Below are 25455 nucleotides of genomic sequence, written 5' to 3' on the forward strand. Positions count from 1 at the left end.
CACCACCACCACCACCTCCACCCACTGAATCAGTTTGAGATGGAAGCTAACTAGCATGCCCACTCCTTCCTTCACCATAGTGAGTGTAGAAAGTGAAGATGATCAGTTTTATCTGGCAGTACAGCTTCCTGAGGATTCTGGAGATAATGAGAAGTGACCATTTTCCTTTTAGTCTGACATTGTATTTTTTGATGTCTCCTAAGATCTAACACCAATAAATTTCCCCTCATAAGCTATACATTTTACTGCAGTGTGAAAATTAATAATTCTTGTGTAGCTTGTGGTTCTTTCATGAGTGGATTAATAACCACAGCAGAAGTGCTGGCTAGCACACCAAAAGCTGACACTCATGGAGTTTGCAACTCTTTCAGTTTCTACTTCATGAGACATGCTTTTACTTAAAAGTTTATAGTCCTGGATTTTGTTTCCATTTATTTATTTATTTATTTATTTATTTATTTATTTATTTATTGATTGATTGATTGAATGGATATATGAGTGCTTTGCTGCATGCACACTAGCATGCCAGAAGAGGCCAACAGATGCCCTTATGAATGGTCATGAGCCATCATGTGGTTGCTGGGAACTGAAGGGAACTGGACTCAGGACCTCTGGAAGAGCAGCCAGTGCTCTTAACTACTGGCCATCTCACCAACCTTAGTCCTGGATTTCAGTAAACATAAATCTGTTTTCTCATTTTTCAAATAATAAACCTCTGAAATGAGTATGGTTTGAATTTCATTTTTCTGTGTCATATTGTGGAAGCATAGTTGGAAAGTCTATTTTATGGAAAGAAAATTTAGCTTTTTTTTTTTTCTACCTCTCTCCATTTCTTTACATTCCCCGTTCATTCATTTCTCCAATGAACACTAACGACCACCTGCAAAGAACTTTAAATGAATAAGGTTACTATCCTCAACTACCTTCAGAAACGTACTGTTAGCATGGAAATGAGACATTTCAGTGCATGTTCATGGTCCGGCCAGTCAGCACAATGACCTCGGATGCCACTGTTAACCTCAGGATATTCTCAATCTGTCCCCAGGCTGCATTCCCTCGTGTTTGTTCTGGGTCCTTTCCATCCTGTCCCAGAACACAGACAGACACAGACAAGCGCCGTGGATGTCTTCCCTGACTCCCCTACTGCTTCCCTTCTGAGTCCTTAAAATAAAAGCTGGGAGCTATATCCAGATGTCAGGTGTTATCTACCCACTTCCCCTGCAGGGACGGAGATGGAGATGCGAACCAGAGAGGAAGGGAAAAGGTTCTTCTCCAGATCACTATGTCAACTCTACCTGCCCTTACGTATATTTATCTCTTAACCATAGAGTAAGCAATCTGCAAGGAGGAGCTCTGACTCAGCACCTATATTTTCTCCAGGGCCCACTGTACTTCCTGAAGGATACATGGTGCTGGACAAAGCTCTGTGGAACAGATAGATACACATCATCAAGAGGAAGACTCTGTACATACTACAGAGGTTGAGAATCGAGGCCATCATAGAGTTGTGGGAGACCTCAGAGTAAGACATAGCTAGACTTAGACCTGAGAGTGGCAACAAGTTAGAGAAACATGGACAAAACCCTTTCAGACAGGGTAGGGCCCATCCAAATAAAAACCAAAGATCCAGCAGGCATCCCATGTGTGCAGTATGCCTGAGAATCAAAATGGAAGGCATGATGCTAAGCATACATATATATGGTTATGGCTTCTAATAGTTTAATTAAAGCCAGTCATGGTGGTATGTACCTGAGATCCCAGCTACTCAGGAAGTTAAGACGCTGTGAAATGAAAACCACCCCGGGGAAGTTTAGCAAAACTCTATTTCAAAACAGCATAAAATACCTGAGGTATAGCTCAATGATGGAACATTTGCCTAGCATATGGATGACCCTGAGTTGGTTTTTGTTAAAGTTTAACCAGATATAATAAAAACCCATAACCTCAATATTTATCCTAAAACCATCCCTGTTAATTAGTGGCACTTCTATTAACTTTCTCTTTAGCTTCTTCGTCAAGCCCTATCTTTATTCCCTGTTTTAGTTGTTTGTATTTTAATAGCATTTTTAAAATTGGCTTGTAGAGGGAGATGGCACGGTTGGAGAAAGAGATGAGAACTCAACCGCCTGTGTGAAGTAATTATAACTTAATTATAACTTAAGTATAACTTAACTTAGGAATTGACAATAGAAAACCACCTGCTTCTAAACTTAGATTGCAGTTGCGGGTACACACAAGACAAGCAGCAGGAGAGAGCCTGGAGCTCTGAGGTTCTGCACCCTTCATTCACAAAGTCATTGAGTCCTAAACTGATGTGCTAGAGTCAAGATATTTCCTTTCTAATTTAAATAGGTATTCTCAGAATTGTAAGAGATACTCTCTATATTGGTTTTCAACTTTCTTAATGCTGTGACCATTTAACACAGTTCTTCATGATGTGATGAGCCCCAACCATAATATTATTTTTGTTGTTACTTCATAACTGTAATTTTGCTATGGTTATAAATCGTAATTAAATATATGATATGCAGGCTATCTGATATGTGAACTCTATGAAAGGGTAGTTTGATGCCCCCCCAAAGTGGGCATGGACTCACAGATTGAGAATCACTGCTCTATATGAAGTAAAACACCTACCATTGAATAGATAGTCATTTTAATTACTTATCTAATACTATGATAAGCCAGCACAACCAAGGAAACTTATAAAACATGTATTAGTGCTCATGGTTCTAGAGAGTGAGAATCCATGCTCATGAGGCAGAAAGAATGGTAACAAGAAGTATGGCATGGCACCAGGGCAGGAGTTGAGAGATTACATCTGATCCATAAGTAGAAGGCAAAAACAGAAAAGGCTGACTGGGAATACCATGGGCTTTTGAAACCTCAAAACCCACCTACAGTGTCATGACATGCCTCCTCCAACAAAGCCACACTCCTAATCATTCCTAAAATATTCTGCCAACTCATTCAAATATGAGCCTATGGGACCATTCTCATGCAGACCACTACAATGGTTGTATTTAGCTATAATACTTGATCTCATGATGCTTAGTAATTTTTATGTCAGTGTAAGCACCAGCACTTACTTAATGAGCCAGTTTACCTGACTATGGTCAGCAGGAATGTCCATCAGGCCAGGTCAGAGGGCTCACAGCAACACTGAGGCTGAGACAAGTTAATCCAAGCAATCAGACTTTTTATACATTTATCAAAACAGATATAATAAAGGTTCCTAGGATACAATGACTATTGCAAGCAAGACAGGGTACACAAGATTAATGTCTAAGACTAATTGTTCAGCCAAGCTTCTATATGCTGACTTGAAGGGACACAGAGAAACATGAGTGGCCTAAATGCTTCACTGCCTCAGGGAGCACCTTGATTTCCTGGGAACTGAAAGGCACACAGTGCCCCAGGAGCCAAGGACTCTAATCTTAAAAACCTATAATGTATGCATCTCAAGGCAGCCAGACCAGGCTAACTCTGGGACTCCTTGCATGTTTAAAAATAAAAGCATGTATTTCCTTTTCAACAACCACATGGTATGTGGTATGTGAATAGTATGTATAGTAATATGCATAGTAGACTAAATAAATGATATATTTCATTTATAAATGTGTAAAAGTATAAAGGTTATACTTTTGTGTGTGCTTTATATGTATTAGGGGATCCATATGGAGGCCCTAAGTTGTTACCAAGTGTCTTCCTTGGTTCTTCTCCACTATTCTTATTGAAGCAGGGTCTCTTGTTAGACCTGGAATAATCCAGTGAGGCTCATCTGCCTAGCGAGCTTGCCCTAGGAATCTCCTATGTCTATTTCCAAAGTAGTAAGAAAAGAGGCAGATGCCAACCCTGCCCTGCTTCTACTTGGATCTGAGGATCCAAACCTGGTCATCATACCTAAGTGCCAAGTGCCTTACCTACTCATCTAAATGATTGCTCTCATGGCACAAGTACATTGAACGTGCTTACACAGAAATGGCTGTTTGCCTTCTTAGCATGAGAATAACACGTGTTGTCACAATTTTGTCCTACAGAATGATTGAAGATAGTGGGAAAAGAGGAAATACCATGGCAGAAAGAAGACAGCTGTTTGCAGAGATGAGTAAGTATGGAATTTTTTAAAGAACTCACTCCAGTATTCGCTAAATATTCATGAGAAGGCCAGAAATGACCACGTAGTCCTCAGGGCATCTGGACTTCTCCATAAAAATCCTCAATTCCTTCCATAACCATGCATTTGGCCATTTTAGCCTCGCATTAGGTGAGAATTAAATTACTCTGCAATTTATTATTATTTGCTTCTCTACTCTCTATTTCATAGGTTGTATTTATACGTGAGCAGACACATTTGACAGCACTGCTCAGTGCTGACGTTAATACAGTCCACTAGCATTTGCAGTATGCACTCACCTGCCTGCATTACCAGGTGGCTGCCTTAATATACAATTTATAAAGCATGTCTTTGAATGTCTCCCCTGGAAAATGACATAATGCGTTCAAATGAGAAAGAAGAATGAAATGGGGATATACTGTCATTTGGCCCTCCTTCGGAAGGCAGTTTGTTACCAAAACCATAAAAAAAAAGCAAAGGATGACAAAAGATGAGAGCAGTTTGAGGCTGGCATATGTTAAAGACCACAAACACAGATGGCATGTCCTAATGGTTGGTCTATGAAAGTGCATGATGGTATGTAACTGGTGCTAGTAAACATCTCCCTTATGGACCTGTTTGATTGTTCATAAAAACAGGGGAAGCATCCTCCTCAAATGGCATGTTATAAAGACAAACACTGCAGTTCTCTTGTCCTGTGTGTTTTATTTTTTGATCTTCCCTTCATGAGCAAAGGTGGCACTGTACAGGTGTGACTCATATGCACTTCCCCTTGAGAGGGAAAAGTGATAGAAAAGAATTTTATACTGAAAATGGGAGGGATGTCATTGGCAGGAAGGGGGTCTTGGAAGTAAAAGAAAGGTTCTCTTTTCATGAGGTTGGGATTTTAAAATCTTTTCCCCACCATCTGGCAGCACCCATGCAAGGTTAGAATTAACAGAGGAAGGAGGGTTAAAATGGATGTGGGGATTCCCAGACATCCGCCTGCCTTTCCTATTTACAGCATCACAAGTATCTCGGAGAGTTTCAGCGGAGACTGCCTGGCATCTCCTGTCCTGTTTGATGCTGCTGTCTTTATTTGGAATGACATATTGATCCCGTGGAATTGTGACTTTTTTAAAGGCACACATCTGGTTGTGGATTTTCAAGTTCTTAGACTAGAAGAATAAATTTCAATAAGCTATCATACTGTTGTTAATGATGTCTTGCATCTTTCAAACTTTCTATATGCAATAGATGCTTTGTAGTATCCCCATGAGAAATAAACAAACAAATAAATAAATAGATGGTGAAATGTTAGTGTGCTACACTAAATTTTTCTGCATAGATCATAACAGAGTAGTATATGCCACAAGGTACAGATATTTTTTAATTGAAAATGAGATTTTAAAAGGAAAATACTTATTTGTATAATTAAATACAAAGGAAACATATTTTTTAAAAATTCATGTATTTCGTGGTGGGGAAAGCTCGTCTTAACATCTGAGCAAACTCCATCATGGGCAAATATCTTGCCAGACATAAAAAGATAATGCATATTTTCTACAAAAAAAGAAAACCAATCAAATCTTTGAACTTACCTTTGAAATACTAAATTTTTATCAGCTGGCACAGTGTGCTTATGTAATGATTTTAGCAACACTTATCTAAGTTTAAATGTCCAGTTTCTTCCCTAACTGGTGCAATTCTAGGCATAAGTAAATAGCAATGTTATACATGTCTACTAAATTAAAGCTGTAAGATTTGAGGAAAGCGTGACACAAATCTTAAGCTCATACATATAGAACAACTTGCAGCCAGACATCTTGACACTCATTTGTAATCTTAGCACCAGGGAGGTAGAGGCAGGAGGATCAGGAGCCCAAATTCATCCTTAGCTATAGAATGAATGGGAAGCAATGGGCTATGTGAGACCCTGTGAAGAGTGTGGGTTACAAGGAATAATTCTAAATTTTCTTTAAGTAAATAAGACATAGGAGAACGATTACTCTATTATTATAAGTTTCTCTTTTCCTAAGAATGTCACAGGACTGTCAAGGTGCTGTGTTAAATAGCCTGGTAAGCTGTACTGATTAATGATCAGAATAAATAAGCAAGCCAAATATGTAGGTGTCATTCTTCCAACATAGGCCAAGGACTGTGAAAGATATCTGGCCTTAATAATCAATTGGCTTCACTGGCAGTGTTTAACTCATCAGACAGTAGCAAGGAAACAATGGCCTGCATGCAAAGGGAGGAAATGCTGTTGATGGGTGGACTATCACACAGGCAAAGAAAATCTTCTTGACAGTGTGTCAAAATAGCCAATACTTTAAATATATATATATATAACATTTTCCAGGAATCTGTGATATCCAGACAGAGAGCAAAAAGGGTCTAGAAAGTCGTAAGTGTGATTAATTGTGTTTTTTCTTGAAATATTTTTTTTTTAAGCAAAAGAGAAAAGGTGAAGGGGAGGCAGCTTTGTTGGTCTGAGTATTACAGATTTGAAAGGATATTCTCATCTCAGGATCACATAAGCTGAGTGCATAGCTAAAGGTTTATTAAAGTATTGCAGTAAGGACAAGAGATTAACCTCCGCTATCCGAAGGCACTTGCACTGATGGCAGCTACTGGGGAGTTACTGGGCTTTTTTAACTTGGAGGTTGTTCAGTGTGATTAAGCAATGTGATTGCTAACAATAACAGTTAAGATGTTAGACTCTGGGATGTATTGTATGAGAGAAGAGCTAAGTAAAAGAAGAAAGAGAAAAGGGGGGAAGGAGGAGGAAGAGGAGGAGGAGAAGGAAGAGGAAGAGGAACAAAAGGAGGAGGAGGAAGAGGAGGACAAGGAGGAGGAAGAAGAAGGAGGAGGAGGAGAAGGAGAAGGAGAAAGAGAGAGAAGGAGGAGGAGAAAAGAGGAGGACAAGGAGGAAGGAGGAGGAGGAGGAGGAAGCGGAGAAGAAGGAAGAGAATGTGGCTCTTCTAGGGAGACTGAGAAATAGGAATGAGTCCTATTGGTTACTTTCCCTGAGACTGACCTCCAAGATCCTTTGAAAGACACTCTGGGATTGTAAAACTGGCAAGAGTCTGAGAAATTTACATGTGAAAGGAACCCTAGTTGAGACTAACAATAAAAAGTTGTTCTAAAGTTAAATGTTCAGGAAAGAAAAAATGGAAGCTCTGAAGCCTAAAGGCCTTAAGAAACTTTTCTCAAGTTAGGCAGAGGAAAGTTTCAGGCTCAGTCTATTTGACAAAGACTAGAGAGCTGAGTGCCCTCAGCACAAGCCCCTTGTGAATGATTACCAAAGCCAGCATGGTCTAGTCAGTAGCAGAGGGCTAGCTCTATACTCACTCACTGTCGCTGCAGCAGCTTGAGGAGTCTGCTTCATCTTTTTTTGTCCTTATTTCTTTTATTTTTGAGATTATAATATAATCGCATCATTTCTCCCTCCCCTTTTTTCCTTTCAAATCCTCCCATTTACCCTCCTTGTTCTCTTTCAAATCCATGGCTTCTTTTTTCATTAATTGTTGTTACATGCATATAGGTTTAATTAATATATTATATTTAATAAACTTACATTATATGTAATATACTCCTAAATATAACCTGCTCAGTCTATGCAATGTTATTTGTATGCATATTTTCATGGCTGACCACTTGGTATTAGATAACCAATTGGTGCTTTTCCCTGGAGTGTCCAAATGGTGAAATCTTCAAAATAGGTAAAATTCTACACCTATGACCCAGAGGACATTGTGGAAGAAGGGTAGAAAGACTATAGACCCCAAGGCTCAAGGAAAGATGTAAGAAGCTACACCCATCAAGTCTCACCAATGTGATTGTCTGAGCCTGAGCTGAACAAGAACAATAGACATGCCACCATGGACAGCGAAAGTCCACAGGCCTTAAACCCTCAGCAAGGGATCACAGACAACTAAGAAATCCCTTCATCTTTTAGGGACCTTTACTCAGGTAAAACTAGGGTGCTTGGCAATATAAGGAAAGGAATTTCAGGGTAATCCAGTATGAAGCAAAGCTAGAAGGTTTTTTTGTTGTTGTTTTTGATTTCTGGTTTTTATTTTTGGTTTTTAAAGAAAGGTTCCCTGGGATAAATAAGGCATGTCCAACAGTGTAGTTGTAAGTGTCTCAAAGAACATAGGGGCTCAAGGGGTGACTGTATTTAAAACACTATCTCATTCCTCCTCTAGCTGTCTTATGTGTGCAACACACATATATGCTCATGCACAGATTCATTCAATAAGTCATCAGGAATAATAAATAGTTCAAGCACATAGTTTATAGGTTTCGTCGTCATTGTAAGTGAAAATTGTAAATGAACAAAATGTTTACTGCTATTCTACTATAAGAATATTCTTAGTAAAATATTTTATAAGGAGCTTTCAAAACATAAATGGCAAGCACATGTGGAATGTGTGAAACTTTCAATGTAAAGCTAGTGTAATAAAGCAAATATCAAAACTAGTAAACACTGACTGGTTGGTTAGTTAGTTGGTTAGTTGGCTGGCTGGCTGGTTCATTCATTGGTTGGTTGGTTGGGCTTGGAGTTGGTTTGATGAACGAATAGGGAAAAAGAAAGAAAATTAATAAGAACACGTGTAAGAGGAAGGCAAAGCAGAATGGAGAAGAAAAAAACATGAAAAGATTAATTCCAACTGATAACTGTGAAATGGGTAGGAGGGATTTGAGGAGATTCATTTTACAGTTTTTATTATGAAGCATTTAAAATATATACAAATATAGAAGAAGTGACATCTATCATTGCCTTTGATTATTTATTTCCCACTGTATATTAGTGTGAAGCAAGTCTGATAAGTCACTTAAGTCAGCTGATTTCAAGTTTTAAGGATTATATAGCACTGATGTAAATTTTAAGAAACACTATTAGTGTCTAATGAAATATAATGAAAAAAGGCATTATTCTTCCCCAGAAAAATAATGCAACAGGAGAACACTATGTCTGGTTTCTTTTATTATTTATCTAAATTCCATATTTTAATAAAAATAAGCTATTTTTATTAAATAAACTTATTCATCTTTAATAAGCTCACCAGAATGCTAAATCAGAAAATGCCACTAAATAAATATTAAGCCTAATTTCAACAAGGTATTGACAAAGGCTCTTAGGTTATGCATATGTTGGACAAACATAAGCTAGACCACGGTTTAAGTACACTTACAGATAGTGTTGTGATCATGTCTAGGGCAGCAATTAATACTTCAATCAGCCTTGAAGGAAGGCCGATCTCCAGCAGTACAGTGACTTTTAGTGGCCCTGCTCATGTCATTGATTTTAACAGTAACTTGGACAAAGACAGAGAGAAAACACTAACTGATCCAGGGCAGACTTAATATTGATAGACATTCAACAAAATGTCACACAGTTAAAATTAAATTAAGTTCATAATTTTTAAAGTTAGAGAAAGCTAAACTTTAAAACAAAAAGAAAAAAAGACTGCATGCAGCACGCCACAGTTTCTCTTCTCCAAATCCAACATGATTCCCATAGTGCCACTCCCATGGTGTGTGTGAAGCAGTGTGCTGTTGGATCTGCAAAGCTATTTTGTTGCTCATTTCCCAACCACCCCTTACTATCAGGGTTTACACCATCAGTCAAGAAGTATGTACACAAGTAGGAAGCCTTTGCAGGCATCTAGGTCCCCCTGGATGGACGAGTAGAGTAAGAACAGCAGAAAGAGCATGGGGACGTGTTTCCACAGTGCTAGCTAGAATGGATAGAAGGAGAAGCTGGTTTGGGAAAGGAGGCTCCTCTCAGGTTTCGAGATATACATTAGTACAAACACGGACTGCCTCCAAGAGAGCGTACACCCTTGTTTGCTTTATAGCCGTCCTGTGAAATAGCTGACCTTTCAAATGGCAAAGCTGGGGTTTCCTGAAGCACTTGCTCTTACAGCTATGTTCTAAATCTCATTTATTCTGTGATTAATTCTGATATAATCTTGCTGTTACTCAAGTCACAGATTGCGTAGATCATTCTAGAAAGTGACAGACACAGCAGAGAGAGGTTGTGTTCCTTGGTCCATGATCATGGTTGGCTATCTGATTAGACATCAGATCTCTCTCTCTCTTCCCTGGGAACTTGAATATTGGACAGACCTTTCTGGGCCTTAAACTAATATTTATGTTCTAACCAAAGTACCAATAAGCATATGGATTATATCTGCAATTGTTTTATTTACAAACATTACAAGCTCCTATCCACACACATGGCATACCATATGTGTACTCTTTTCCCCCTGACTAGGGGCTCAAGATCTGGATCGCATCCGACTTTCCACCTACAGAACAGCATGCAAGCTGAGATTTGTGCAGAAGAAATGCAATTGTAAGTGTGCCTTTTGTTTGTTACCTGCATGAATACTATCATTTACAATTGTTCCTGGGCTTATTAAAACCAGGTTTTCTTACAAGAATTGATAAACATATGCTTACACAAGAATAAAGGGGAAACTGTGGTCATGAATGGGTAGAGAAACAGTTGCTAAGCAACTCTGAGGCTGATTTAGTCTTAACTACCAAAGTCTTAGAATGGATGAGCCTCTTGAGATCTATATCTATATGTATCTTTCTCTCTAGATATAGATATATAGATTAGGTGTATAGATATATTGAGATAGATAAATAGATAGATAGATAGATAGATAGATAGATAAAAGGATAGATATAAATATATATGAATATATGTGTGTATATGGATAGATACAGGAGGTTGATAGATAATAAATAAGTAAATAATAAATATAGATATTATATGTATGTATATAGATAAATGTTAAACAGGTAGATAGATAGTAGACAAATCTAGAAGTGAGGGAGACTTCTGAATTCTATGTGGAGTGCTTTATCGCTCCTGTACTGGGGCATTTTAAATGCTATCTAAGTACTTTGAAAACCATCATACAAAAAATGGTCTCTGCATGTCCACTTATGACTATCAGTGTTTACAAACATTTAAAAAATATTAAAGCATCTTTCTAAAACTATAGAATCAGCCCAAATAATCAATGTGTTGATTACATTTGTGGACAAGAATGGCAGAAGAGACATAACTTTGCAAAACACAATACGCTGTTTCTGCTTGTTGTTGATTTTAAACTCCACACAGCAAGCAGAGGGCCAATTGCGTGCGCAGCTCAGTGTTCCCTGTGGGTTGCCATGCTCCTTCATGCTGCCACAGCTGTTTTCTCTGGCAAAAATATCACTTCGTGGTTCATTTGTATCAATTTTTCTGTTATTTTTAAAGAATTGACTCTGGTTCAAAATTTATAACTTCCCACTTACTAATTAGTAAAGGACAGGGTTGTTTTTTTTTTTTTTAAGCCATAACATTTTACACAGAATGTACATATAGTTCTTGAATTTCTAACATGGGAGTTAGACTCTTGGTGAATGCAGAGCTAGCCCCAGGCACATTAAGCAGATAGTACACGGTTAGAAGGCAGTGCTGATGTTAACAGGTAAGGACAAAACTTTCCAGAGAAAAGCCTCCCTCTTCCCCCACACTGCCATCCAAAACAGAACAAATGAGGACCCTGCAAAGTGGGGAAATTCTCCCACATTCTTCTGACTTATTTCAACACCTAGCTTTTCAGATTGGGGGTCGAGGGAGAGAATGAGCTGAGAGCTCTATCCCCCCATAAATCTTTGTCAAGCTTTCTGTAGGCTTCTTTCAGTAAAGATGGGAACTTCAACAAAATGGCTAGGAGGAATGAGAACATACATGGGAGAGAAGATAGAGAAAGGAGTGGAGGGAGGAATAGATTCCTAGAGATCGGCAACCCTAAAGCCAAGATTGTAGCATGCACACACTATGTGGTCCCTGCTGGCACTGGTGCTGGTGCATCCTGTGGGCCATATTCCTCCTACTCTAAGAGCCTGTTCTCATTCTTACACATTTCATTTTTCTTCCAGTTCTTCTTGAGTCTAATCCTTATCCTGCATCCAAAAGTGTGTCCCGGCCTACTTGGGAAATAGTATGGAAACAGAGGGGACACTTAATAGTCTATGTATGGGGAACCCAGGAACCTCAAACCTGCTGAGTGTCTCCTTACAGCATCCCTTCAAGTTTCCTCTTAACTCAGTAAACATGTATGGCCGTGGGTCAAGATGCAGGGACAGTGTGACTGACCGTGAGATACAACCTCAAAGTTGCCTTGGGTCTAACTGGGTAACTGGATTGCTGAGAAGTGCATAAGCCCTTATTAAGAAATGATACTTGGGGGGTCCTATAGAGACAGTGCCCTTGTATGAAGGACTTTCTTGAAGAAGAATTTGGACTGGCATTAAGCAAACAGAAAAAGAAAACCGTTTTGTGCTTTACAATGTACCTGATAGGTTTACAATGTACCTGATAGGTTTACAGTGTACCTGATAGGTTTCATGCATTTTTAGAATGAGAAAAAAAAATCACAGTCCAAAAGAACTAGCTAAAAGTTAAAGCTCAGGAGAGAAAAGCAAGCATGGCTAGAATGTTTCGCTAAAAATAAGCTTTTAAAAGCACATTCCATGTTGATCAGAGCATCAAATTCAGGGCTACACTTGCTCCATCTTCTTTCCTAACAATAGATGAAACAGTGTAGTGTTCAGGGTTACTTGTGAAAGGTTAACCCAATTGATCTTGGCTTATCTTAATCGGTGTTGGAGTCTTCTAGAAATGTAGACAAAGGGGGTGATCATTTTAGTAGCATAGCATTCAGCAGTGCTGAATTTACATCCTTGCATTAGAGCAAGGTCATTCCAGTCTACAGTAAAAGCCAGCACAATGGATTGTGGTACCTTGTAGTAGAGTTTTACTCCGCAACAAAAGGCATAAGATAAAAATCAGGATGCAGTGGGTTTGTCTCTCCAGAGCACAAAGACGCTGATCACCTCCAGGAGCTCAGAGAAAGAGCGGAGGCTTGCTACTTGCAGCAAGGACCCCAAAGAAGATGATGCATCTTGGAGCAATCGAAGCAAAGGGCAGGCCTGATCTGTAACACAAAGCAACTCCAAGCTTGCTTACAGCCGAGGGCAAAGGAGTGAGTGCCATGGTAGCAATTGCCTAGCACCTGCTAACCCAGAGACTTACTGAGATAGCTTGGCCCAGCTTCGATACTATAACAAAAATGTCATCAGTCATCATATATGTCATTTGTAAACAGAAGAAATGTATTTTTTCATAAAGACAGTGGCCGGGAAGTTCAAGATGAAGGCGCTTCCTTGGTGTCTGCTATGGGCACAATTTTTGAATCATAGGTGGCATCTTTCTTCTCAAGAGACTAAGGGGGTGGGAGAATGTCACAACCTAGAGTCTCTTTCATAAGGGCCTGTGTCTCCTCTATGAGTTTCTACTTGAAGGACTTAATCACTTTCCTAAAGATCCCACCTCCTATTACTGCAGAATTGGGGATTAAGTTTCCTCATGTACTCAGAGGAGGGGAGACAGGTACAATCAGGTCATGCATAGGGCAGCTCATTATGGCATTTATTTCACAGAAATCAGTGGATCGTAACCAAGCACATGATGCTTATTTTTAGGTCCAGAAACTCCTTAGAGGTAAAATGTATTCTGCATATTAGCAAAACTAAATTTAAAACCCACATCATAGAAGAAAAGTATATAAAATTGGTTCTTATGAAATCATCCCACAGAGGGCAAATTGCCTGAATACAGCAGGAATGTATGGCTTTTTTATTTACTGAAATCAAAGTCCATACATGTTAGTTAACTACCCACCCTATGCACACAGAGCACAGATTCCCATTACAGATGCTCAGGCCATCCCCTTTGATACGACTCAGGGTGGATGCTGAGAATACAGACTCCCAGTGCTGTAGAAAGGACTTAAAGGCAGGACCAAGAATTATTTGGTAACAAGGAACAGTAATATGTAGATGCGATTAAGTAAATTGTTGCTCCCACAAATTTAATCCTCATTAGAAGCCATTATTTAGAGAAAAATTATACTCATTCATTATATGCTTGGTTTTATCAATAAAGATAAAATATTTTGGACAAATTCTCTCTCTCTCTCTCTCTCTCTCTCTCTCTCTCTCTCTCTCTCTCTCTCACACACACACACACACACACACACACACACACACACACACATGTTGCTGTGTAACTTCCCTCATTCTCTCTAGAACACAAAGTACCTTGGAGTGCCTTAGGCTTAGAGAAACCCATTCTTGCCTAGGTCTTTTCATCCATCAAAGACATTTACCAATCTTGCTGATAAAAGAACAGCTGTAAGAAATCCATCTCGTTTTTATGGCAAAAGACTCTCTATCCTCCTCTATCAGAGTTATTTTCCACATCACTACTTCTGTGTTTGCTCATCCTTGTATTCGGCTATAACTCCCCTCCCCATGACATAATTAACAACACTCCCTAATAGGATAAAAGAATAGATGTCTCTAAGACCTAAGGGGCATCAAGCTGGCTATTTTATATCCTAGGAAGAGTGGGACAGGAACGTAGAAAACAAGATTTCTTACTCTCTGCTCCTTCATAATCCACTCTTTAGTTTCCAGATTATTTAAATTTCTGCAAAAATAAACTTCCAGTAAACTATCGATATGCTCTGTGAAGTGATACTGCACAGTCTTTATCTTAAGCAAAGAAATACTTTCTTCTAGACCAGTATTTCTGTGATCAGCAATGGCATGCTTAATGACCCAGGCACCCTGCAATGTCAGCACATCTTTTCCCATCAAAACTTACTCTGGAGTCAATGAAACATAGCTTCAAGTTCATGGTCAACAAAAAGGCAACATAAGAAAAATGAGAGCCATGGAATTACTCCTGCTTAATAAAGGGAAGAAAACACAGCAAGAGATACCCCCTCCTCCACCCACAGCCAGAGTTTCCAATCCCTCAGTCCGGCCAGGCTCAGCTCTGGTTTTCTTTCTGTCAGTAGCAACAATTAAATTGTTCTTTAAAAAGAAAAAATGCCAAAGCTTCTATAATTGCATCTGATATTTCATAGCTTCTCAAAATGTCTTTACTAAGTGAAATGCCTTTTGAAAATACCTCCCCACCCAACCTCCATTCAAAAAGAGTTGATGAGAATTTCTGCTTTTATCTAAGCACCAGAAACTACCTATTGATCGACTTCTCTCTATCGCAACAGAACTAACCTAGGAATATCACATTTCAGTAGTTCCTAATAACATTTCTCAGGTGAGCTAGTGGATGTGAAGTAGATTTGTATTTTCACTAGCCAAATGACCAGTCTTACACAGAAAGAGAAGTTTGAAGGGTTGTTCTTAGTTGTAAGTACTGATTCCCTCTTGTTTTCTTCAAGGGAGTGAACTAGTGTGTCCTGTCTCCCTGAGGTACTAGTGTGTCCTGTCTCCCGGGGTGTGCTAGTGTGTCTCCCTGCATCATTGGTTGGTGTGTATTTGTGGCTCTCTGGATCAGTTTTCTGTTGCTGCATCCTCAGTTCTTAGCATCACAGGGCTGAGGTCTGCAGCTCTCATCCAGGACTTGAGGTCCTCTCCCAGGTGCATTGGCTGTTGGCAGGATTCTTGTCCTTGTGGTTTGTGGGACTGATGCCCTTGTTTTCTTATTGGGCGCTAGCTGAGAACGGCTTTGGTTCTTAGAGTTTTCTTGCTCCCTTACTACATTATTCCCTGTGGACAGAGGATCACTGCTGGAGTGGGTCTCTGATCTCCTCTTCTGTGACCAAACAGCCTTTGCTTTTGAAGAGGGGAGTTAGTTGTTTGTGCCGGCCAGATGATCTTCTCATTTTAAGGTTACCTGACTTAAAACCTCACCTGTGAAAAATCGCCTGACATGAATATCAGAATTATGGTTCCATTGACAAGCCAGGAGAAGGCAGGCACGGATGGTTAAGCAATCTTGAGATAATCTTAGGAGTCTACCTACCAAAATGCCCAAGAACACAGATCTTTAGTGTCTCCAGGTAATAACGTTAAATGTAAAATAAATTTAAAATTAAGAGCAAAAAGAAAATTGAGAGCATTGTTCCCCTGGTCAAAGAGTGGGAGGAAGGGCAGGAAGTATCCCAATTAGGCCCGTAAGGGGCAGATGGCTAACAAGGAGCAGAATCAGCCTTGTGTTGTCTCAGATCTCTTCTGTGCATGTTTTCATTGCTGATGTTCAAGGTTCTAGACACTTGTTTAGAATAAAGAAAAGTGCATTGCACAAGAATACATTGTTCTCAAAAGTTCCCTGTGGGAGAGGTTGCTAGCAGCAGGGTATAAACAAAGTAATTAGTGACACCCATTTAAGTTGAGCATAAGGGAAGGGAAAACTCTGGAGCCCCGCTGCACCTAGGGCGAAGTGGTTTTCCCTTCATCAGAGCAAACCTCTGACAGAATGTAGCTAAGACTTCAATGTCCTTACAGTATAGGTGTGGCTTTCAATATAGTTGCTTTTATTTACTTGTTTCTTTGTTTTTTGTTTGATACAGGAGATGAAGGGTGTGTTTTCTTGATGATGTTTTTTGGTTCTTAAGAATGTTGACTGTTTTGTTCAGGGTCTCATCATAGCACAGTCTGTGGACTAAGCCAGAACCCTTGTCTTCTTTCTAGAGGTGGGATACTGCTGCCGATGAGAGCTCCCTTGTCTCTTGTCGGATCCTGGTGATACCTGGATGCAGCAAGACATGTTCTCTTTAATGACCTTGTAGTTGGGGAACATGAGGCACCCCTGGTATTTTAAACTTCCCCCAACTGTGATTAACAGATGCCAAGCTAAGAGTCAGAGGTATTCCCCTTAAGATTTCCTTGCTCCCTTTCTGGAAGTTTCTGCCACAAACCCAAAGTTGGTCAACAGAATGGAGGGTGCCTAGAACATGTTCTCCTACGAAGAGCATACACTGGCACTCTGGAGTGCGTTAACAGAAGCAGAAGGTTCTGAACTATAGGTGGTCTCACCCAAAAAACCACACTGGCTGTTCCAATGGAAACTCAATCCCAGTGTCACCCTTATTGATAACAAAACACTTCATTAATTATGCAGTTAACAAATAGGGATGGTACACCAAGTTTAACATCAGACTAAAATGTGATGTGTTTCTCTTTCACAAAATTTAAATGAGTGGATTCTAACTTCCAAACTATTATGGTTACCTGTTAAAAACTAGGAAAAAGGAAAGTTAGAAATTGACTAATAGAACAGCGGGTGGTCATTTGCCCAGGTCATGAACTGTAAATCTCCTTTAAACTTTTCTCCCAGTTCAGAATGTAAATATCTTAGCATCTTTCCCTCTGCATGTCTACAAGCTTCTTACTGTTTTCACCACCTATCTGAGCTGACCCTACATATCTGATCAAAAGACACTTCACAGTATGAAATTACCCTCAAACTTTCCAATCCACTGGAAGCCAGACAGGGTCCCCAGAACTCGGAGTATGAGAGAATTTACTACTATTTCTACATTATTTAAAAGCAGAGAATTTTCACAGGTAGAGTAAAGCTATGCTCTTTACACCCTGGCAAGTTAAATGTGGTCATAAGTGCAGTTACTTTTAGTTTTAAAATTACCTGGATTGCAGTCTGAAATAACCCACAACATAGTTTATTCCTTTGGTGGTAATTCTCCCAGGAAAGCCAGAGATTTCAAAGGTTAGACATGCCAGTGCTATCTTGAAGATAAAGAGAAGAACGTGTTTAATCCCTAACTGTTGAAAGGTACCTAGCAAGAAAAGCCACAGGACACACTGATAACAAAATGAGTAAATATTTGGAACAGATTTTCTCCAGAGCATTTAAATGAGAATTTAACTCCTCCCCCCGGTCCTATTGTTTGTCTTTCTTTTCTCCCTAAAACACTTACCACATCCTAATAGACTTAATGTTATATAATTTACTTAGTTGTTATTTTTATTATAATTTCCATGGCTCACATGTGAACTTCTAGTATCAACAGCCCCTGACATACAAGTGTTTATAGATACCTATTCAGATGAACTTTTGAGATTGGAGAGAATCCTATCATCAAGTAAATGATGCAATAGCATGCATGATCTCATATCTATTAATTTAAATAAGTAAAATACCACGGATCTCCTACTCAGTAGTCATTAATACTGTGTTTCAGAAATCCAAAGTATTTATTAGAGCTGAGAGGTGGCTCCGTGGTTTTGAGAGAGTCCTGTGCTTCCAGGGGGCCCAACATCTGATAGCAGGACCAACAAACACTGAGAGCTATATAACCTCTTATAACTCCTGCTCCAAGAGATCCAACACCCTTTCTGGCCTCCACTAGCAATACACTCACATGCTCAAATCCACATAAAATCTGAAGAAAATATTTGTCAATCTCTTCTAGGTTTACTTCAAGACTTAGGAACACAAATTCCGTTTTCAACTTTAATTTTCTTGTGACAGGGTCTTCAAAGCTGTAAGCTTAATGTGCATGTTTTGTAAGGAAGCTTTGGTCATTATATGAAGCCAAGAAAGGAAGAATGGGTTGCATGTCCATTACAGAAAAAGCCCTGTGGGTCTCTGAGGTTTTTGGGGATGAAGGTTCTATAGCAGATTGAGTTCCTTTTCCATGCCTTGAGAAATGTCAGGGTATTGCTGAATCCTACATGTGTCCTAAAGCTCAATGTGTACATGTTACTACGGAACATATGGATGAATACAGTAAACCATAAAACAAGAACAGACCCATAAAACAAGCTGCATTATTGCCTTAAAAGTAATAGCCAATGTGTTCAGGCAAATTGTTGCATTATTTTTTGTTTGGCGAAGGTTCAGTGAAGTGTAGTATTAATTATCTCCACCTCATTATTACTTTAACACAGTCATAAATATATCCCATGGCTGTCTTTAAATTGTTTTAAACTATGTAACATAAAATTTACCATTAAAGCCATTTTAAGTGCCCCCATTACTTCCGTTAGATACATTCTCAAAGTTGCTCAAACATAGCCAGCCATGGTCAGAAATTTTGCATATGCCAGTTAAAGCATAATGACTACTAATACAAAATTATTTAAATTTTGTATTAATTGCTTTTAAAGATGTATTACTTTTCATGTGTATGAGTATTTGTCCACATGTGTGTGTACCATGTGTGTACTGATGCCTGTAGAGACCAGAAAAGGTCATCAAAACTCCTGAAACTGGAGTTACATGAAGTCGTGAGCCACCATGTAAGTCCTGGATCCTGTACAAGAACAGTAAGGGCTTTTCACCACTGAGACATTTCTCCAGCTCCCTTATTCACATGATTTTTTTAAATCTGTGTTTGTATGTGCATTCACTTACATATTCACATGCATGCATGCACATACGTGCACAAACACGAATGCCAAAGCATGGATGTGGAGGTCAGAGAACTGCTAGTGGGAGTCGGCTTCTCATTTCACCCGGTGGGTCCCAGAGCCTGAACTCAGTTTGTAAGTCCTAATGGAAAGTGCCTTAACCTGCTGGGCCATCTCACCAGCTCCCATTCATAGAAATGTTGTCTAAGACATTTGTTCCCAGTAATAGCACCAACGATGTTCCACTCTAGTGTGTAAGCTAAGTACCCAAAAATCATGTATGTGTTTAAGTGCTATTGGCTGTACTGGGAAGAGGGTATACCTTAGCTATCATGAAACTCATTCAGGAAACATGTCCAGCAGACTTCCATGACTAAGCCTAGTGTTCTGTACATAGAGCAATAATAAAACAGAAAAATATAACACCTCCCATTACAGAGTCTGGCAAATAAAATTACTTTAGATAGGAATATGTAATCTATTGAAAAGAGGTCAGAACAGAACCTGTGTCTTCTCACTGCTTGTATGCTCTGTGCACTGAATCCATACTCACCTGCAGGTGGTTTTATAACATGTCTACTGAGAGACACTGTGTGCAGGACAACTGGGTTGGTACCATGAAGGATGTAAGGTGATTCAGATTTAGAGATTTACCTTAAGAAACTTGCAGGTGACTGTAAGAATATTGCTTCCATTCCTACAGTTAACTTACCCAGCATTCTCTTTGGCCTGAATTAATTTCTAAGATTTTTACATTTTTTTATTATATATTTTCTTTATTTATATGTCATACGATATCTCCTTTCCCAGTTTCCCCTCCAAAAAACAAAAACAAAACAAAACAAAAAAACAAAAAACAAAAAAAACAAAAAAACAACAACAAGAACAAACCCCTGTTCCCTCCCTCCTCCCTACTCCCTCCTCTGCTCAACACCCTACCCTCTCCTGCTTACTGACCCTGGCATTCCCCTACACTGGGATGTAGAACCTTCACAGGGCCAAGGGCCTCTCCTCCCACTGATGACCAACGTTGCCATACTCTGCTACATATGCTCCTGGAGTCATTAGTCCCACCATGTGTACTCTTTGGTTGGCGTTTTAGTCCCTCACAGCTCTCGGGGTACTGGTTAGTTCATATTGTTGTTCCTCCTATAGGACTGCAAACCCTTCAACTCCTTGGGTCATTTCTCTAGCTCCTCCACTGGGGACCCTGTGCTCAGTCCAGTAGTTAGCTATGAGCCTTCACCTCTGTATTTGTCAGGAACTAGTAGAGCCTTTCAGAAGACAGCTAAAACAGGCTTCTGTCAGCAAGCACTTGTTGGTATCCACAATAGTGTCTGGGCTTGGTTACTGTGTATGGGATGGATCCCCAGGTGGGGCAGTCTCTGCTCCACACTTTGTCTCTGTAACTCCTTCCATGGGTATTTTGATCCCCCTTCTAAGAAGGACCAAAGACTTTGGTCTTCCTTCTTCTTGAGTTTCATGTGGTTTGTGAATTGTATCTTGGGTATTCTGAGTATAAGTGAGCACATACCATGTGTGACTGGGTTACCTCACTCAGGATGATATTTTCTAGTTTCATCCATTTGCCTATGAATTTCATGAACTTATCATTTTTAATAGCTGAGTAGTACTCCATTGTGTCAATGTACTACATCTTCTGTATCCATTCCTCTGTTGAGGGACATGTGGGTTTTTTCCAGCTTCTGGCTATTATAATATATAAGGTTGCTATGAACATAGTGGAGCATCTTCTGGGTATATGCCCAAGAGTGGTATAGCTGGGTCCTCTGGTAGTTCTATGTCCAATTTCCGGAGGAACCGCCAAACTGATTTCCAGAGTGGTTGTACCAGCTTGCAATCCCACCAGCAATGAAGGAGTGTTCCTCTTTCTCCACAACCTCGCTAGCATCTGCTGTCATCTGAGTTTTTTAATCCTAGCCATTCTGACTGGTGTGAGATGGAATCTCAGGGTTGTTTTGATTTGCATTTCCCTGATGACTAACAATGTTGAACATTTCTTTAGGTGCTTCTCAGATATTTGGTATTCGTCAGTTGAGAATTCTGTTTAGCTCTGTACCCCATTTATAATAGGATCATTTAGTTCTCTGGAGTCTAACTTCTTGAGTTCTTTGTATATATTGGATATTAGCCCTCTATCAGATATAGGATTGGCAAAGATCTTTTCCCAATCTGTTGGCTGCCATTTTGTCCTATTGTCCGTGTCTTGCAGAAGCTTTGCAATTTTTATGAGGTCCCATTTGTCAGTTCTTGATCTTAGAGCATAAGCTATTGATGTTCTGTTCAGGAAATTTTCCCATGTACACACATACTCAAGGCTCTTCCCCACTTTCTCTTCTTTTAGTCTCAGTGTATCTGGTTTTATGTGGAGGTTCTTGATCTACTTGGAGTTGAGCTGACAAAACACAACTTAAGAGAAGGATTTATTTTGGCTCATGGTTTGAGGCCACACAGTCATCAAGATGGAGATCATATGATGGCAAGTAGTTCAATGGTGGTAGAGGCGTGAGATTGCTTGCCCACATCTCAGCAGACCAGGAGGTAGAGAAAGGGCAATTCTGGTACTCACCTAGGGCATTCTTGTTTTATATTTGTATTCAATCTGCTGACACTCTGGGTGGGTTGTCCTTCCTCAGTTGATCCTTGCTGGAAAACTCCTGGAAGATACACCCAAAAGCACATCCTATTGATACCCTAGGTGTGTTTTTAATCCAATCAAATTAACCACCACATTGACCTAAGATGAATTACTTCTGGTGAAAACATTTAAAATATACTCTTTAAACAGTTTTTACATCTACAATACTTCAATTAATTATAGTCATTCTAATTGATGTTATGTCACTAGAATTATCTATCCCATGACTTTTTCAATGCTAGAGATCAAACCCAGTCCTTGCATAGAGGAGACAAGCACTCTAACACTAAACCACATCCTTTATCTCATATCTTTTGAAGATTTTTTCCAATGAAAGACACATTTCATAGTCTATATACTATGTGGCTATATCTATGACCTCACCAGGTTACCTATAAATCCCTGTACTTCTGATTAACTACCTAAAGGCCTCTTCACTCCCAGTGCTACCTCCATTACAGTGCTGTATGTGCTAGGAAATTAGACTATAGCTACTTTCTGAATTGAGAAATTAAATGCTACTTGTTTTATTTACTCTTACTACACAGACAATGATCTATTAAAATGAATACGGTTTTAGTGCAGGAAAACTAAGACTTGAATTTCTAGATGCTATTTGCTTGTGATTCACAGTGTCCCCTGCATTGTGCCTAGTGTTCATGTTGGCTAGATGAGCACTGCATGCCGAATCAGAAATGCCAAAGGCTGTAAATGGATAACAGAAGACAATACCTCACAGTTGTCAGAGCTGTGGCTGCTCTTTCTTTATGAATGTGGCCTCTAGCACTTAAGACTCTGGCCATCTCAAGCCATAGACAATAGGGAATAGAAGATAAACTGGAAAAACCAACATTCAACAAAAAGTATAGGGGGTTATGGAATACCAAGCTAAATGAAGTTTCCAGGGATTGTGTGTTGTATCTGATTTGCTATATAGAGGTGCTCTGATCTGCTCAATTCAGCAAGCATCATTGAACATATTGTTTGAACAGGGTATTATAAAGATTATGAACATAAGCAATATGTAGTGTCATCAAGTTAATTATCGTTTGGCTCTCTAATCCACAAGGTTTTTCTCATATATCTTTTGGATAATCTAATGAAATCCATAGATGTTCCTTTCCCAAAATATATTTGACCACACACAGAACATTTGGTTCATAAATCCCTTTCCTCCAAACTCCAGTCATGGACCTATCTGAAGAGATAAAGAACAAAATTTGTGTATTAATGACCAGAAAATTCAGAATGCTACAAATGGTCTAATAGATGCATGAAGGTTACTGAGAACTACAAAAGAGAGAAGACATGCTTGTCTGAAGGTAGCAACCAAAATGGGCTTCCACTCTGAGGGAAAGCATGTGTATTCTACCTTGAAGGGTCACAGATCAAAGCCTGCATCTGTAAGGACTCAGTACAGGCACATATAAAAACATCAAGGACAGTCTGGCATCGTGAGAAGTCTGATGCACCTGAAACATAGGAGACCTTGAAGAAGCTGAAGAGTAGTAAGGAGACTAACAGTTAGTAAGCGAGAATGTCAACACTGGTTCTCATTGTCACTCTCTTGAGTATTATTCAATGGACAGTGGAGAATGGCCTGGCCATAACTGGGCCTCACACTCTTTCTTGAGATGAACAGAAAGGGAAAGAAATTAGATGTAAATGGGAGGCTTGCTTCCAAAAAAGCAATAAAAGCCCAAACAGGGGGCATTACCAATATACAGAGTGGTAAAGCACATAGAATAAATCTATAAAGAATTACACAATGATGGTTACAAGCCCTATACTAAGTGACTGGCCACAACAGGGATAATATGTTAGAGCTTCTTGCTTCTAACATCATTAAACATATTCTGTACAAGCTAAACCAGCCAAGGAGAATTTAGATATTGTTCTTTTTTCCATTTACATTCCCTTATTATTTTTACAATTCCTGGTACAATGCTTTGAAAATAATAGGCATATAATAAGTGCTTGATTGGATTGAATTTAGTTAAATTTAATTTGTAGTGTGATGGTTACCGAGCCAATAATTATTATCTCATTTTGAATAATGATGTCAGCCTCTAAACATAATTTAAGAAGCACTGACTATTTTTTTCCTGATAGGCAGTGTGTGTCCTGGCAGGGCCTTTGAGGATTGGCAGGATGCTCAATTTTATTTTACATAAAAATGTGTTGTAGACCTTTTTCATGAAGCTTTATTACAACACCTTAACCAGGAAATTAAAATGAAGCTGAGATGTTATCTCTGTGAGATGTGATGTTTCTTTCAGGGGACTCTTAGCAAAAAGAAAAAAAAGAAAACCGCCTTGGTGATAAAAGTTGCCCTTTAGGAGCATATAAGGTGTGGAGATTGGAAAGCATAAAACAAAACAAAACTGGTAAGGTTCTCGGGGGCTATTTGTCTTCACATCTTATAAGGACTTGTCTAAGACCACTAATCAGAAGAATCAAATATAAACACTGTGTTCTTGCTAATATTCTTTCAAACTAAATGCTTGGTTGATACACGTGGGGCCCGGTATCTGAAATGTAGTCGCATATAGTGGACTCTCTGTGGACTCTCCCAAGGCTTCCCATTTAACAAGTTCTTTTTTCCCACTAGTTTTTGAACATTAGTTTGAGAAGGAGCTTTAGTAAAGTACAGATATAAATTATTTAAGAAAAGCTTCCATAAAGGACTACTTTGCACGTGGCTTTCTTGATTGCAATGCTTCCAAGATTTTAAGAACATTTGGAAAACTACATTCCTCTGGCTCGAAGGAGCATCAGTTTCCTGTTCGTTCATTTCCAACCCCATCTTTTAAGTCACACCCTAACCCAGACATTCTTGAACTGTGTTGTCCATCACAATTACCCGGAGTGATGCTTGATCTAGAGATGCCTTGGACACACCAAGGGTTGTAGAAGGAGACAGCATAGTTTGAAATCTACCAATTCTGTGAAGAACAGCCTGGTTCATGCCCCCAATTCATTCCCTGAAGGTGTGAATATGAGTGGCTTGGCATGGCAGTCAGAAAAAGAAAATAAGCATTAAAAAATATATAGAATGCAAATTCTTGATAAAACATATAAATAAATACACATGAATTTTTAAATGGAGCCATTTGTTTATGATAACAAGGAATATGAGATGTTTCTTTGTTACAGACTTTGCTTTATTTTAAGTTCCAGATCAATAAACTTCTAGTTGTGTCCCATTAGGACAGAATCTGAGACAGCATCATCCCTCCGTGCTTTATGCTTTTCACTACTGGCTGTTCCTCAACCTGGGACCTGACCCCAGCCCCCTCATCTCCAGCTTTGACTCCCCAATATGAATTTAAGAGGCAATGTGAGGTTTACCTTATCTTCCAAGTAGTCCCAAGTTTCCATCCAGTGATGGCATTCCTGTATTTAGAGTTCCTGTGGCAGTTTAAGTTTTCTCACCATA

The 25455-nt window shown here is 39.2% G+C and overlaps 1 protein-coding gene across 22 annotated transcripts in view; it reads left to right on the plus strand.

Annotated features, from left to right (window-relative positions):
• Positions 1–25455, plus strand: part of Dtna (dystrobrevin alpha) — a 342328-nt gene that overhangs the window by 220745 nt on the left and 96128 nt on the right. For 21 of the 22 annotated variants that reach the window (XM_031365098.1, XM_031365100.1, XM_031365094.1 and 18 more), the window contains 2 exons: positions 4041–4108; positions 10383–10463. In XM_031365098.1, the coding sequence (XP_031220958.1) occupies positions 4042–4108; positions 10383–10463 (148 nt within the window). In that variant the 5' untranslated portion in view covers position 4041. Of the gene's footprint in view, positions 1–4038; positions 4109–10382; positions 10464–25455 lie in introns of those variants that run through there. The other variant, XM_031365107.1, reaches the window with a different exon arrangement.

This window comes from Mastomys coucha, unplaced genomic scaffold (assembly GCF_008632895.1).
Source record: "Mastomys coucha isolate ucsf_1 unplaced genomic scaffold, UCSF_Mcou_1 pScaffold13, whole genome shotgun sequence".
NCBI lineage: Eukaryota > Metazoa > Chordata > Mammalia > Rodentia > Muridae > Mastomys > Mastomys coucha.